Source organism: Ruditapes philippinarum, unplaced genomic scaffold (genome assembly GCF_026571515.1).
Source record: "Ruditapes philippinarum isolate M1 unplaced genomic scaffold, ASM2657151v2 ctg3605_1_1_1_1, whole genome shotgun sequence".
Classification (NCBI taxonomy): domain Eukaryota; kingdom Metazoa; phylum Mollusca; class Bivalvia; order Venerida; family Veneridae; genus Ruditapes; species Ruditapes philippinarum.
The window spans coordinates 36969-53773 of NW_026862108.1; the positions used below are offsets into that span (position 1 = coordinate 36969).

Here is a 16805-nt window from a genome sequence, read left to right on the forward strand (position 1 = left end):
TAAGGCATATTATGCCTTTATGGGAAAATACCACAATATTAAATTCACACATGCATTTTGGCGACATTTTTGCGTCGCCTCTACGGAATAATGACGACACATATAGATCATTTCACCGTCGTCCGTCGTCTGTCCGTTTAAACATAAAGATACTGAGGGGGTTATCGAAACAATAGTTAACAGGAAATTTCCTTTGATTCTATTTATTTTGTAAGCTCTAATGTTGCTACTTTTTCTCTTACGTGGCTAACAAAAGTAGCCACTTAAATACAACCTTTGGGCACATCCGTCTGGCCATCTGTTCGTTACAAAAGTGACCGGACTACTCTTAAAAAACTACTCGTGTAATTTCATACAAACATTAATCAAACTAAATCAAACTTAATTAAACCGAGCCTGCAACATTTTCAATTTTGACGTGTTGGGATTTCTTAAGGCATTATTATTTTCTCTATTTTACATGAACGATCAGTGCTAAGTTTTGAATATCGTCGCTGTTCTGTTATTGGTTACTTTTTAGTTCTCTCTGTTTAGGCCTGAAAGTCGAAAAAGTTGTTTTTGGAAATGAGTACAATGGCCGGACAGGTACTAAAATGTGGTGTTTTCAGTAAAAGAAACGCATTTTGAGCAAAATTAGCAATGACATCTTGTGCACAATTTCAAGTTTGCCCGTCATGAACAATTTCCATCCATTGTAAAGTTGCATAACGAAGGTGTGCATCTTTTAAAAAACGAGTACAATGGTCGAACCAAATTTAATGAGTACGATGGCCGAACAATTTTATTGCCTGTCCAATTTCGTCAATTTTGTCATTGAATTATGCTTGTTTCTCGCTTCCTGTCTTTGAAATCATACAAATATAATATTTGAAAGTGAAAAGTAGAAAGAAGCATTAAATTAAATGAATTCAGTTTTTTTTTTGTTTGCTATACATTCTCATTTTAATAGTATTCTGCTTTGAAAACACACGTGTACATCAGCTTTTAAGTATTTACAATACAAAATTAAAATACAAACATGTACATTATATAGAATTTATTTCACCAGCAAAATATATCTTTCAATTACCTACATAAAGTTGTCAATTATTTTGGGTATAAAGTTGGTATCTTTCTTTTTATTTCAGATGCAGAAATAATGGTTCCTTTAAATGAAAAGCATGTTTACGTAAATATATGGAATAAATACATGTAATGTTTATTTTAGATTTTAAAATTGTACTTATGTTATCGTTAAAGACTTCATCACACCATATTAAGTAATTCAGTATGTTTCTAGGAATTTCTCAGTTTCGGCAAATTGCAAAAACATGGGTCTGTAAATTACATATCATACATGAAGTACATAACTGTCTGATATTACTACAAACGGCTTGTGTGGCAAAGATGGAAAGAACACAAAGAAATGGTTACATAAAGAAAAATTATTAAGAAAACGGAATAAGATAATCCTGGAGCAATATATTGCCCTGATATTTGCAGCGGCATACATTCCTTTTGTATTAAGAAATGAACGCATTAAATATGTTCCTATAAGGATTCAGTTGAAGTACAAAATTTGTTATGAGATCAAATATTATGAAACCCGGTTATAATAGCTCCAACACCGTTAAACACAACATGGAAGCTATATTTACATGCTATCACGAAAATCTTTTAGACATATAAAGCACATTTCAAGTATAATGTAAACATTTGTCAATAACGTCATTTTTGAACAATTTAGGACCAATGTAGATTTTTTAAAGAAAAAAGATCGATATCGTTGTATGGTTTTGTATTTCATTACAATGAAGGCATCTCAAATTTCTTTGTAAGTTTGACCTTCTCTTAATTTTAAGCGACCTCGACCTATCCTTCAAAAGTTATTGAAGACGTTTCAAATAGATCGCGGATACTAATTAATATCAATGATTTGGCTGAAAACATAGATTGTCGATGTACGTTTGGACAGATCAATTGTCGTTAAAAGTTATATGAAATCAAGAATATTAGATACTTTATGATATATTTGATTTTAAGAGCAAAAGATCCGATATTGATCAGCAAAACAAAAAAGGCAATGCGTTGCTTTTTTGGATATTGACGGGCTTGCGTTTCGTGAATTTTGCTTTGTTGATCTTTATTTTTATTTTTTCTTATTTTTTAATTTATGTATTTATTTATTTATTTATTTATTAAAGTCTCAATTACATATTTGTATAGTTCAATCAATGGACAATACAAAATAAGGTAATGGGATACATATATGAAACCAATCAAATATTTGATTTACACGAAACTATGATGAAAATACTATACACTATCAAAATTTAGTTTAAAGCAGAAGCGCTGTGACATATTCAAATGAACTTCTAGATTATCAGTTCCATTAATAAGCATTCAACATACACACCGGATTTGTCATAATGATAAATGAAGAATGATTTAATTCTTGGCTATTTACATATTGTACCTCTTGGTAAAAGGGAAGGGATGGACGGGTGTTTAAGTTTTATATATGTTATGTACATGTGGAAAAATAGACAATTCTTGTTCATTTTTTGTTTAAAAAACCCTCTAAAGTTAACCGTTAAAAACTGATGTTTTGCTAAAAATTGCAAAAAGCTCCACATTACAAAACGGTCTCAAATGATACATTTATGATAAGATCAGGTATGTGTTTAATGAACGAATTTTCCAGCGGTTTAAAAAACAGTATTCAAATGCTAAGACAGTATTTAAACAACATTAAAATAGAGACGTAGAGTACAATAATTCCAATATTGCGACAAGTCAAAAACCCAGCAGCAAAAAACAGGAAGCGCAGCAAGTGAATGTGCAGCAAGTTCTTTACTGAAGCAATGCCACAAAGCACACCAAGGCAAAGCTGTGCACGATCTGGTCATGTGCGACAGAAGGCAAGACCAGCAAAACATTGCTAGAGTAGTGGGTATAAGTTATGGGTCAGTTCGGGCAATTTTTGACTGATGTGAATGGCATGTCAAAGGTTGACTGACGACCAGAAACGGACCTGACTTGACATTTCAAGATATCTTTTGTTTCGCTACAGGATGAACCTAATTATATCTACCGGATCGTAACTCAGGATGAAACATGGGTCCATCACTTTGATCCAGAATTTAAAAAAAAACAGAGCATGCAGTGGAAGCACCCTGGCTCACCACGTCCGAAGAAATTCAAGAGGGTGCCATCAGCAGGGAAAATGATGCCTTCAATTTTTGGGATAGTCAGGGGATAATCATGATTGCCTATCTTGAGGAAGGTCATACCATAAACGGTATATACTATGGAGACGAATTGAGACGTCTGCAACAATAAATCGCCTGTAAAAGGAGGGGCCAACTGACTCAAGTTACGACAATGCGCCAGCTCACACATCACAATTTGCGATGGCTGCTTCCGCTTTGAAATTCTTCTATATCCTCCATATTCTCCGGACTTTGCCCCCTCTTACTTCTACCTGTTTTCGAAATTGAAAACCAAGCTTCGTGTTGGACGTTTTGGAAGCAATGAAGGTGTCATTGAGGCGGTCAATGACTTCTCTTAGGACAAAAATAGAGAGTTCTATTGTGAAGGGTTTAATAAGTCGGAGCACAGGTGGCCAAAGTGCATTGATATCGAGGGAGATTACGTTGAAAAATAAGACAATTAGTAGGGTTCTCTGACTACCGGCAATACATCCGATCAATCCTCGTATATACGGAATATAAACAGAATTAAATGAAATTTCTAGAGTACGTGTAATCAAATGAGACGGTCATGAACATACTAATTTGTAACATCGCCTTTGTTTGAACAATTTTTCTCTTGCCGCTGAAACTAAGTGTGAAACAATCCTTTTAAAGATGCGCGGACATCACCATACAACTATATAAAACACTAGCATGAATTTGTATCCATCTTGTAAGTTCATTTTGAGCAGTAACAGTTCTTCGGTCATCACAGATTTAATAAATCCATAGCGTATCCCGATGCTCAAATGGTATGAAAATCACCCGGAAGAATAAATAACTTCAGGAAAGTAAAACATCTAAACGACTTAACATAATGTTAACTTAATCGCAATTTCAATAGAGCCAGTCGTTGACCACTATTGTAAAATGGTCGAGAAACGAATTAGGAATATTGAAAAATAAAACCAGCTGATAAGATGCCACAAAACTCGGTAATTATGTAAAGCAGATATTTACTGAAATGGGGGAAGTTTTTTAGCCTATAAAGGTATATTATGAGACAGTTCGTAGCGGAAGAAAATAATTATGACTGGCAAAGAGTCCTTTAAAATACAGGAAAATAAAGACAAATTAAATATCTAACATATCTGAGAAATTCATGCACGAAAAACCTCTGACAGGAGGATACCCCATATATTGACCAATGACCAAAAAATGTACAAGTACAAACCGCTAAGCAATTGCTTTTAATTTTTCCTAATTCATTCAAAGATAATTTGAAAACATTGTTACTAATGACATAAAACGGGTTTGAACCATTAACAAAATTGGAAGAACAGATAGCTAAACAAACAATATAGAAGGCCTGCAATTGCCCAAGGATGAGCACACAGATGTTTTTTATTGCACATACTTCTTCAGTAATTGTATAGCCGTACGAGTTCCGTACCGAAGAGCAAAGTGTTACAGGTTGGCATCACAGAGATTATTTCATTTATTTCGGAATACATTTGATGGTATCATTTCTTTTCTCCAGTTCTCTGGCGGTGAGCTCGAAATTCGCTGTCATTTTTGGCGTATTTTTCGGTATATGTGCTTCCGTGCAACTATATGTTATACCAATATATTGCTACTGTTTTATCATGTATGTATATGTTTCTTTTTTGGCAATAACATAAAATAAATAACACAAAAAGAAAGCAAATATTGTGGGTCGACATTCTGAATAATTGACCGTCGGCGTCACATGCTTTTAACACCTGATCGTGAAAAAGGCAAATAAGGTTAACTGATACAAAATTAGAGGTGTTGTAACCGATTTGTTTGTAATTATAATAATGATTTTTGAAGTAACGGTACAAAGAAAATGTCTTGCAAAATAAGTGAAATATACACAAGACAAAAATGATGTTTACCTGGTAAATATTCATTTAATGCGTATTGTAACTGTGTTGTTTATTATGGAAAGCGAAAGTTTATTAACCAGGTTTTCCGAAGGAAAAAACTGGTTATAAGATTGAGGTATGTCGGCGGGCGGGCGGATTGGCGGGCGTAAACAATTTCTTCTGTGCGCAACTCCTCCTACATTTTTCAACGGATTTTGACCAACCTTTCACAGAAGCTTTGTCATTAAGTGACCTGGCGCATATTGTCGGGGTTTTGTGATTGGATAATATTTAACCTAATTATGGCCCTTTGTTATTTTTCCTTATATAGAATATATAGTGAATAATTACTTCTGTGCCCAACTGTTCCTACATTTCTCAATGTATTTTAACCAAACTTTCACAGAGGCTTTGTACTCAAGTGCCCTGGCGCATATTGTCGGGGTTTTGTGATTGGATAATATTTGACCTAATTATGGCCCTTTGTTTTTTTTCCCAATATAGGTTATATAGTGAACAATTTTCTGTGCGCAACTCCTCCTACATTTCTCAACGGAATTTGACCAAACTTTCACAGAGGCTTTGTCATCAAGTGCCTTGGGGCATATTGTCAGGGTTTTGTGATTGTATAATATTTGACCTAATTATGGCCCTTTGTTTTTTTTCCTTATACAGATTATATAGTGAACAATTTTTACCATGCGCAACTTCTCCTACCTTTCTCAAAAGATTTTGACCAAACTTTCACAGAAGCTTTTTTATCAAGTGCCTTGAAGCACATTATCGGGGTTTTGTGATTGGATAATATTTGACCTAATTATGGCCCTTTGTTTTTTTCCTTATACAGAATATATAGTGAAAAAATTCTTCTATGCTGAACTCCTACATTTTTCAACAGATTTTGTTCAAACTTCCACAGTAGCTTTGTCATCCAGTGCCCTGGCGCATGTTGTCGGGGTTTTGTGATTGAATATTTTTTTTATATTTAATTATGGCCCTTTGTTTTTTTTCCTTATACAGAATATAATTATAGTGAACACTTCCTCTGTGGCAATTCCTCCTACATTATTCATGTTTTACATTGCACATAGTTACATTGTTTGTTGCTTGTATTTGTATTTCAAATACAACATATTTATCTACAATGGTTATAATTGAAAACCTGGTTTCATGGCATTGCCATGTTTCTTGTTATATATTTACAGAATGATACTTGTTTGTGTTAAATTTAGTAAATGACTACAAACAGATGCTGCTGTTAACCCATTACTGCATGACCATTTTGTGAAAAATGGCTGTTTTCATTGAAAAGCCTACTATTGCTATGAAACTATAAAAAAGGCTTCAATACTTTTCAAACTTGGCGCACATGTTGACTGGACCACAGTTTTGGTAACGGCTTACTTAATCTTAATTTCCTGTTACCATTGCAACCAAGGTACATATCAAAATTGCCAAAAATCATTATTTTATGTTGAAATTTTTTATTCAAAAATGAGTTCAAACTACTGCAACTTCTCAATGGATTGAGATATAGTCAAAGGCTTTTCAGTGTAGGTTACACGTCAACGAAAGTCAACCAGAGGCCATGTTTAGCCTCTCACAAGTGCAAAATTTGTGTTGGATATGAGGGGGTCTGCCCCTCTGGCACCTCTTGATGTATCTATTTGATAGTGGATGGCGCCGAAAAGTGATCACTTTTTTAACAACATTCCTCAAACGAATACAAGTGTTTGGGGTCTAAATATATTTTTCACTATTTGAGGCTTCAAAAGGGGGGAAATGAAAAAGCATGAAAATAGGTCTATATGAAATAATTGCGTAAATGATTTGTTAATCTTTTAGAAATTCCTTGTTAAAAATAATATATGTATCCAATAATAAAAACATAGCTATATTTTGAACATTGTACAACAAGTTTGGAAAATGTTAGAAATGATTGCCCAACCGAACGCAACAAGTTACAATATGCATGAATATAAATTTATACTGTGTACCGTTAATACTTATTTAATACATGGGTGTGTATTTTTTGACAATAATGTTTAGTATTTAGAGGAAATGACTTAATCGAAGAAATTTTATTCAAACAAACAGCTATGTAGACGAATTTATCATTCGCCCGATGTAAGCTGCTTCAGGTCTATGTCCTACGTAATATATGATCATAAATCACATTATTTCAGCATAGTTCAACCTCCGTTGGCTCGAACTACGATCTCTTGAAAAAAATTGCGCAGGCCCTCTGAATTCAGGCGAACGATGTTTGACTGCACAAATAACGTAGCCATTGAAACTGGACTGTAATACAGTACTGACCTACAACAACGATACTGTTCTGAATTTTATAAGAATATGGTTGAAGATCCTTATTAGTTTTACTCGTTTGTCCTAAACAAAGGCAGTTACGACTCAGAACCTTTACTCCGTAATGCCGTAGATGGTCATATAGTCAAATGTTTATCTTTTTAATGTCGGCAGATTCTAAAAATAATCTGTTTACAAATAAGCCCGATTATTTAATTTGACTTTCAGAGAAAGACGATGAAATCGTCCCCATTTAAACACTAGGATAGTAGATGTCTAAAACAATCTAAAATTTGTCAAATCTAAATTGACATTTTTTTTCTTCTTGTAAAGTTTGTATGCAACGCTGTACATGTACATTTGAATGTATTTGAATGGCTTTAAATGTGGTTTATATTTAGTGCCAAAACTATTCTTTTCTGTAATCTAAACCTTCGTATTTGATTCAATTAATAGATTTCTCCAAAGATCCCTTTGTTCGGGTGCTTTTTTGTTAATGAATGAATAGATAAACGTCTTAAATGATTGGACACATTTATGAATTATCATTTAAAGTAATTATGGTAAATGTAAAAGAAATATTCAAATCTACAATCTTATTGTTATTGTTCTTTTGTTTCGTCATAACTTAACACGAGATATAATCAATGCTTTAAAATGATATGTATGACGATAATACAAACAAAAGCTTAAAATGTTTTAGTGTAACAAGAAGTTATCGTTTTAATCAGCTAAGATGTAGTATCGCACGATCAATTAGGTCCTTTAAAATATTTTCAAATGCGTATTATGTCAATTTTGAAGACAATAACTATTGACTTTAAATAACAGTTTTTATTCTCAACTCTACTCTTTCAGTTTCCATTCGAAATATTTAAGCAATATCATTACGAAGTTAAATGCCTCACGTACAGTAAAGGATACTCGCCAACTCGTTATCTAAAGTTGGTGAAAATAAAAGAATTGGGACATGACGTGTTTTATATGGCTATAAATTGTTCTCGTTGTATATTTGTCTATGTTTTAAATATGAAGATGATACTAAAAATGAAGAAAAAATGAAAGCCAAAAGAAATTGCCATGAACAGCAAAATATAAACATTTGACTTATTTTGGCAGATAAACCAAATAAAATATTTTGATAAACAGTTATGTTAAAAAATCTGAATTAAAGGTTTTGTTTGTTTTTATAAAATGCTGCAGGCTCAGTTTGATCAGGCCAATTAGAAATGTAGTGGTGATAATTATGGGTCAAAAATTAATCAAATATTTAAATGATATCATTTTCAAGGGATATTCTGCTGATATGATTTACTTTTAATAATGGGTCATTATCAATTCAAATGTTTCTTTGATTTCTATGGCAATGCATTATGCAAATTATTTACACAATCGAACCTGGGAACCTGGGAATATTATACATGTATGTGGGCTGTACTGACTGAGCTATCCAGCTGGCATGTCATTAATCTATTTTTTAAAATAAACGCGTGTGTGCGTGCGCATGTGCGCATAAAAATTCTCTTGTCAGGTCCTCTATCAAAGTTGTTCAAATGTTGGCACTAGTGAATTTGCCCCAGGGTGTCAGGTTTTCCTTATATGTATATATAGTAAAAGCTTAAACAATCTCTCCTCTGAATATACAAAGGCTAGACGTTAGATATTTGGCATGAAAACTTCACTTTTGTGGTAGTCAAAATAGGCTCCGTCAGATGCTCATAGGTTTTCCTTATATGTATATAGTAAAAACAATGTGCATTTTTTCCAGTGTGTGTGTTTGGCATGTAACTTTTAGTCTTGCTTGATTATTCAAGTCCGCATTTTTATAGACTTTTATATATAGTAAAAGAAATAACTCTGAAGACTCCATTTAAATATTTCAGTATTGTTTACTGTAGATAATAGACAGGTGTTTCACAAACTGATTTCTATATTGCTTAACCATCAAGTATCTTAATTGCCGGACAAAATACAGCCCTAGTCTGTAGGAACGAAACTTTTTCCTTGTCCCATTAATAACTTGAAAAGAAATAAGCCTAGGTTTGTGTAACTTATTAGGGACATTGACCGTAGCCAGAAAATGACCTCTATTGATTTTTAGGTCAGCCAAAATCAACATGGTTTTGATGACACAAACAGAGACCGTAATGTCAACATAGTGAAGCAATGTATACCTCAGTGCTTGCAGTGCTTGGATTTAGAATATAATATTGAGCACTTTATCAAACTGCACTAAATCAAATATCGTTTAACGTCTGGTGGCTTTTTTATTTATAAAATATCTACCAGAAAAAATAAAAAAAACACAAACGTATGTGACTCATATGAAAATACTTTTTAATACATTCCCGCGTTTTGGGAAAACATAGCAATCTGCATTCTCACAATCAGATGCGGAATTCTTTTTGGAATGAACTGGTATATATTTCGTGTTATTTGGAGTGTATATAAGACCGTACGTCAGATGATCACGGCACTACTCCCAAACGTGTGATTATAACGAAGCGTGGTAATAAATCAAATTGTTCAAAAAGTAGTATTCTAAAAAATGTTTACCATTAAACGCAGAGCTAGTTTTAGAAGAAAATATTTATCATTCGGATAAAACTGATTAATTATAAAGTCGTGCATGTGATAATCACGGAACTACCAATAACCGTGCCCTTATTACGCAGCCGCATAATTATCACACGCTGGTCACAGAACAGAACCACTTTATAAATTGTTAAAACTATTGAACACTTGTAAAATTTGTGTTAACGTTGCTTGAATAGTCAGTAACCCCGTAACCTTATATATCTATTAATAACCTTCTCTACAAACATTGTGGTTACCATACAAAATTGAACTCCCTTCCCTTTTACGTATGTATTAATATGTTCCAAAAACTAAATAAAACTTTATATAAGTAGTATACAGTCTAAATAAAACAGCAATCGCAACTACTCGGCCCTTTCCGTCAGTCTTCTGATAAGGACCTCGAACACAATACTATGAATACACAGAACGGATGCGGTATTTCGGTCTAACCTACACTAAGAAACTAATCATGTAAACAATTAGTAATTTAATGCTGGGAGTTGTTGACAAGTTTATTTCCAATATAGAAGTAAAATGTAGTAAAAGTCCATCTAAAATAAGTGAATTCATAGGTACAAAAGCAAACAATACATTATTTATATATATATTATTATGGTTGTAGAAAACGAAAGTACAAAAAACCAACCTGTTGACATTTGGTCAGATTTGTTTAAAATTGAACGTCAGTGGGCATATTGAAATTACAAATTGTTGTCAGACATATTTTCAAGCAAAATAGTACCGGAACAGACATTAGATGTCAAGTATATACGTTCGTTTTACATTATCTCTGTTTCTGTTTACATCTGAAACCACGTAGTAGAACTACTTTCAATCCGTATTGTTTCCGAGGTTATTATAGGTAATAGCCGAGGCAGTTCCGAATGAATAAAACAGTTTTTTAATGAGATAATTTTATAAAAGGGACGTGACTTTGTTAATAATCAGAGCATTACGCTATTATGCTAATAAGAGATTTATCAGGTGGTAAAAGATTTAGGCGATAAATAATGTGCTTTTATACAAGAATTATCGGCACCCTGCTAAACTTAAGATATATATGGTATTGTATGCATGTAACTGACAGACACAACAGATCAAGCTCATATGCATGAATATAGAAAAATGAATTTCTTCATGTTATTGCTCTATTTATAGTGCAATTTGGTCGTACTAAATCATCACATTTTGTATTGTAACTGCGTGTTGCTAAAAAGCTTTCTTGATGCACATACCGCATTAATAACTTTTCTTTCTTGAGAACATATTAGAAATGAAAGTTTAACGTCTCAATTCCGACTAAAAGGACGCAAGGAATAGAGGAATTGATAAAAGATTGACCTTGATTTTCTGTCAGTGTGTTAGCCACTTTCGTGGTATTTCTGCCATCGACGGCAGCATTTAAAAAAGTATCTGCCTACAACGGCAGCATTTTTTTCTTCGACCGGACCAGATTGAACGTCTGTAAAACTTTCAAGAAAAGACTCACTGGGTAGATATTTGACTTGCGTGACCCCAATGGATGAACGTCTATATTAATAACACAAAATCCTGCCATTTGGTTAAAACTAGAGATATTTTGAACAAAAAACAGACATTTTCACGGATTTTTTCGAAGCTGTCACTTTTAACCTGCTCAAAATAGTCTAAAACAGGAAAAACGAGTCCAAAATTACCTAATAGTATCTCCAGTGAATGGACAATAGTTTCATAACATGAAATGGGCCGTATTTGTGTAATATAATTATTCCAACCAAATTAATAACCTACCTGTTCCGAGTGGTAAATTTCAGCTATCTGCCATCAATTCGGGTTGACCCTTCCCAAACCATTTGGCCCCCGGAAATTTAGGTGTAAAATTTAGTTTACCCGTATTTTCAGAGCATCCCCATTGATTGGCTCATTTTTGCTGGGGTTTACTTATTGTGACGGCAGAGAAACAGAAAGCGATAGAAATATCATATTTAGTTGCTCGTTCATTGGTTACTTTTTTCTGGGGTTTCATATTGGGACAACAGGGAACGTGTATTTATGTTTGACTATGATACAAAAGAGAAAGAACATCAAAACACTCGGCAATCTGATTAATACTAGGGGGCTACGCCCCTCGTACAAATCAGATAGCCTCGTGCTTCGATGCTCTTTCTATTACATATATTGTGAAATATGATACCTTTATTGACGTCATTATTGACTTGCCTGTAAGCCGAACTCGATTGGTGTACATTGATCGTTCGTACCATTATGATATAATGGCTGGTTTAAGTTCTCCAGTTATTACATTTTGAATTTTTATTGCAAACTAGAAGAATAAATTTGGATGTAGACACGTAAATCCGAGTAGAGTATTGGTAAGAGAGTTCAGATAATGAAGAACTCGGGTTATAATGAAACATGGTTTTTCGAGTTCGAGTTCAAATCTTCAACACATGCACATGTTTACTTTCAGAACACATTTTTAGAGTTAAACTTATGACGGTTAAGCAAAATTTGATGTACCTTATTTGTAACTGTCATTGAACAGATTGAATAGCATTATCGATTTTATTCTGTTTGAAACGCTCATTAAGTCGGCTCATTAATTAATATTATATGTTTTCTTCCATTGTTCATTTTTCACCCTAATCGCAACTGTGCTGCCTTGTCTTATACGTAACATGTTGAATGCGAATGTGTGTATAACTACATGTTCAAAAAAATATCATTGTCTGAATATGATTCTAGGGGACCAAACCTTCAGTTCGTTAAAAAAAAAAGAAAAAACAAGCAAAAAACAACAACAAAACAAAAAAAACTAAAAGAAAAAAAATGCCTTAAACAGAATTCGAACCAGGGGCTGGGGCTGTATATGTTCTAAAATATCATTGTCTGAATATGATTCTTGGGGATCAAAAATTCAGTTCGTTAAAAAAAACTAAAAGAAAAAAATGCCTTAAACCGAATTCGAACCAAGGGCTGGGGCTGTACACTCAAGAGCGAACACTCAATCATCACTTCGCTATTATGCTAATCGCAAAATAATAAGTGTTAAAGATTTAGGCTATAAATAGTACAATTTTATATAAGAATTATCGGCACCCCAATTTGTCAATATTGATGAATACGAGCTCTAGCCTATAACCTATACTAGTGAAAACATATCTGATAAGACTATTGTCCAACAACATTGACCTGGCACTCTTGCATTTGACCCCATAGTCGGTAAATTCCGTAAACGTTGCTATCTATTGTAAATCGAGATAAATGTATATAACCAGTTGTTAAATGATATTTATTACAAATCCCTCTTAGCACAGTCGTAAAGTGCTTTCACTTCAAGAATATAGACGCACACTCGTAGGTTCGAATCCTGGTTCGGCCACTTTTATATCTTTTTCTTATTTTAAAATTGCTATTTCTCTCTTAACTCGTGCAAAACATTTTGAGTTTTGGTTGTGTATGACTTTTAATTTGTATTATGGACGTGCTGTCCTTTTTATTAATTAAAGATAATGTAATGAAATAAAAATAAAATTGTATATAAACACTACTTAAAAGGTACCCTAAAAACAAGATGTAGTAAAACGATTTCAAATTAATTCTTGCAAGTTAATTTCAAAATGAAATTAAAAAAATGTATGTCCTCATAACATGGTGTTGGTAAGGTATCGAACCAGGGAACTTCAGATCAGTAGTCAGGCATCTATACCAATACACCACAACTCATTGACGTGTGAAGTTAATAAAGATATCGATATATTCGTTAGATACCACTGTTTATCACCTGACCTTTACGGAAATTAATGAAGTGCCAGGTCAATATTGTTGGACAATACTTTGATCAAATCAGATTAATAACACAGAACTCGTTAAAAAGTTATAATAAGCGCTTAAAATGTAATTATACTAGTAAATAATGTGTTTTGAAGCTACAGAAAACAGGGAAATAAGATTAACGTTAATTATATCAAGCTATGTGCATTTCAGTATTCCTTCTGTTATTATTAATTTAAAATTCAAAGTTTGATATATCTGCCTATATTTTCAGACATTGAATAACTGCATTTTTATTTCTTTTTAACAAGCACTGTCATCTTAAAGAGTATCAAAACAATTACATTTATTTACTATAATTATAGTACATGATGTATATCAAATACCTGAATACATATCTAAATTAAATTGTATTGCATTACACCTTTAAATGATAGTGAAAGATCCCTCTTGAAGTGTAATTATATACTTTAGCATTTTACATAATTATTTTTTTCAGGTTAATCTCGGAGCTTAGCTTACAAGACATGCCAGTGTATATAATTCTTTAAGTTGGAAGACACAAAGTTTGCAAGTCATGGCTTCTTATAGCCCTAAACTTTTAGAAAAGAAATACAATAACTGGGTTAAATCTCAATTAGCAGTGTTGATTACTAAAGAAGGTATTGAACCTTTTGTTTGCAATGAAATCAAACAATTCCAATTGAAATGCTTAGATGATATATGTTACAGCAATGGACTATTTAGTGGGACTGTGTGTTCGAATTGCTGTACGGAAAATGTTATTAAATGTCCAACAAATAGAATATGTAAAGTTAGACGTGGACAATGCAGTTATCATCGAAATGCTGCAACAAGGTATAATCCTGTCGGCTGCCCGAACAAGATATGTCATAATTTCACAACCGAGATACAGAATGCGCATAGGTACTCTGGTCCATCGTACAAAAACACCGATGCTTCACAGTGTTGTAGTAGTTTCTGGGAAGTGGCGAAATGCTTCATGCCTCCAGATGGGTATAAAGATAAAACTTCTGCAGCAGAAACAGACTTCAATGGTATAATCAGCGTTATTCTCAATTACAAAGGCTTCCAGGGGAAAATACATGAGAACCTCAACAATAAGACGAATATGTTTGAGGAGGTAAACACTATTTAGATACTATTTATGAAGGCTTACGTTTGGTCCTTAGTTACCAAAAAAACCAACAATTGTATATTTCAGTGATCTAAAGTAAGATACAACAGTATTGTATGATATATATAATACACTTAGTTGTTATGCTTTCTGAAAATAAAGCACATTGTTACATAGGGGAATGTCGGTAAGAAGGATTTGTAGGCGAGTATAAAGAATTTATTCTGCTTGCAACGTCTGTATTTTTAAAGATTTTTTTACTTTCTTAGAAATTTCAAACTTTATTTAACAGAAGTATTACCACCAAGTGTACAGAAGTATTACCACCAAGTGTGAAGATACATTTTGAATTGGTTTCGTGATAAGAAAATATACAGGGCGGAATAATGAATTTTAACCCCAAATTTATCTGCTGAATATAGAGAAATGATCTTCAGTAGACATCAACTTCTTATCTTGTAATGGGGATTAAACCAAATTCATCCGAGCCTTTGTGCATATCAATTATTTTAGGTAAATTGTGGCCCATTGCATTTTGTCTTTTTTGTTATATAGTTCTTTGTAAGCATGCACTCCTACATTCCTCAGTAATTTTTCACGAAGTGTCCATTTTTGAAACAATTTTTATATCGATTTTGATATCATAATTGTATTAAAGAGGGGTACTGGTACGTAACACTACAGCATTATTAATACTCCCGGGGAAATATGACAACGACCCTTCGCAGACGGCAGTGGTAAATGCAACAAGCAGACCACTCCTCTAGCAGACCACTCCTCTATCAAACCACTCCCCTAGCAGACCACACCCCTAGCAGACCACACCTCTAGCTATGACATTTAAGCTCAACACAGCTCTTATCGTGTTTGTAATTCATTATTTATACAAGTCCTAGTAAGTATTATTTTACTACATGTATAACGTAACAGTTTTTTACACAGTAAACGTATATATTTTATACTCAACCTATAGGTTTTAGGTAAAAGTAAATAAAAATTGTTATTCAATTTTGACCAGGCAAGAGAAATTGGAAGAAAAGTGCGACATTCTTCAACACTTGAAATAGAGGATACAGATCTTCAAAACTACTTCAAACTATTACAGAATCTACTTTCTGATAAAGTATATTTAGCTACAGACACGCATGCACAGAATGCTAAAAAGAAACTGACAGAGGTAAACATCTATACTTCTGCTATTACTACTTACTACTTATTCTTACTACATCAATTACAACTGCTACTTACTTCTGCTACTTACCCTTTTTAGCTCCACTATTCGATAAGAATAAGTAGAGCTATTGTAGTCACCCGAGCGTCGGCGTCTTCGTCGGCGTCGGCGTAACCACTTATGTTAAAGTTTTTGTAATACCTCAAATATATTCAAAGTCCATTGACATATGGCTTTGAAACTTTGCACACTTGTTCACCATCATGACCCCAACCTGTAGACAGGAGAAGGTAACTCTATCAACAGAATTATGCCCCTTTTTCGACTTAGAATTTACGTTAAAGTTTTTGTAATACCTCAAAATGCATTGACATATGGCCTTAAAACTTTGCATGTACTTGTTGACCATCATGACCCCAACCTGTTAACAGGAGGAGGTAACTCTATCAAGCATTTAGACAGAATTATGCCCCTTTTTCGACTTAGAATTAACGTTTAAGTTTTTGTAATACCTCAAATATTTTCAAAGTTCATTGACATAAGGCTGGGAAACATGTTGAAATTTTATACTCCTCTTTGAGAGCATAATAGGACTCTCTTCAATGCCTATAACTGTAATATGGATTTAAAGAAATTTTTTGCCTTTTTCTTTACTGAGAAAATTTTACCTTTTAATCAAGGCTTTTTTTGACTATCAAGCACTAAGAAAAGTCGAGCGTTGCTGTCCTACCGACAGCTCTTGTTACTGCTACTGCTACCGCTACCGCTTCCACCACCACCACCACCACCGCTAC

General features: G+C 33.4%; 1 protein-coding gene across 1 annotated transcript in view; it reads left to right on the forward strand.

Moving 5' to 3' along the window:
* The window catches only part of LOC132717961 (uncharacterized), a 55405-nt gene that overhangs the window by 3726 nt on the left and 34874 nt on the right, over positions 1-16805 (forward strand). Inside the window, exons 2-3 of the mRNA XM_060701556.1 lie at positions 14202-14846; positions 15859-16017. Coding sequence (XP_060557539.1) covers positions 14280-14846; positions 15859-16017 — 726 coding nt within the window. The 5' untranslated portion in view covers positions 14202-14279. The remainder of the gene's footprint in view (positions 1-14201; positions 14847-15858; positions 16018-16805) is intronic.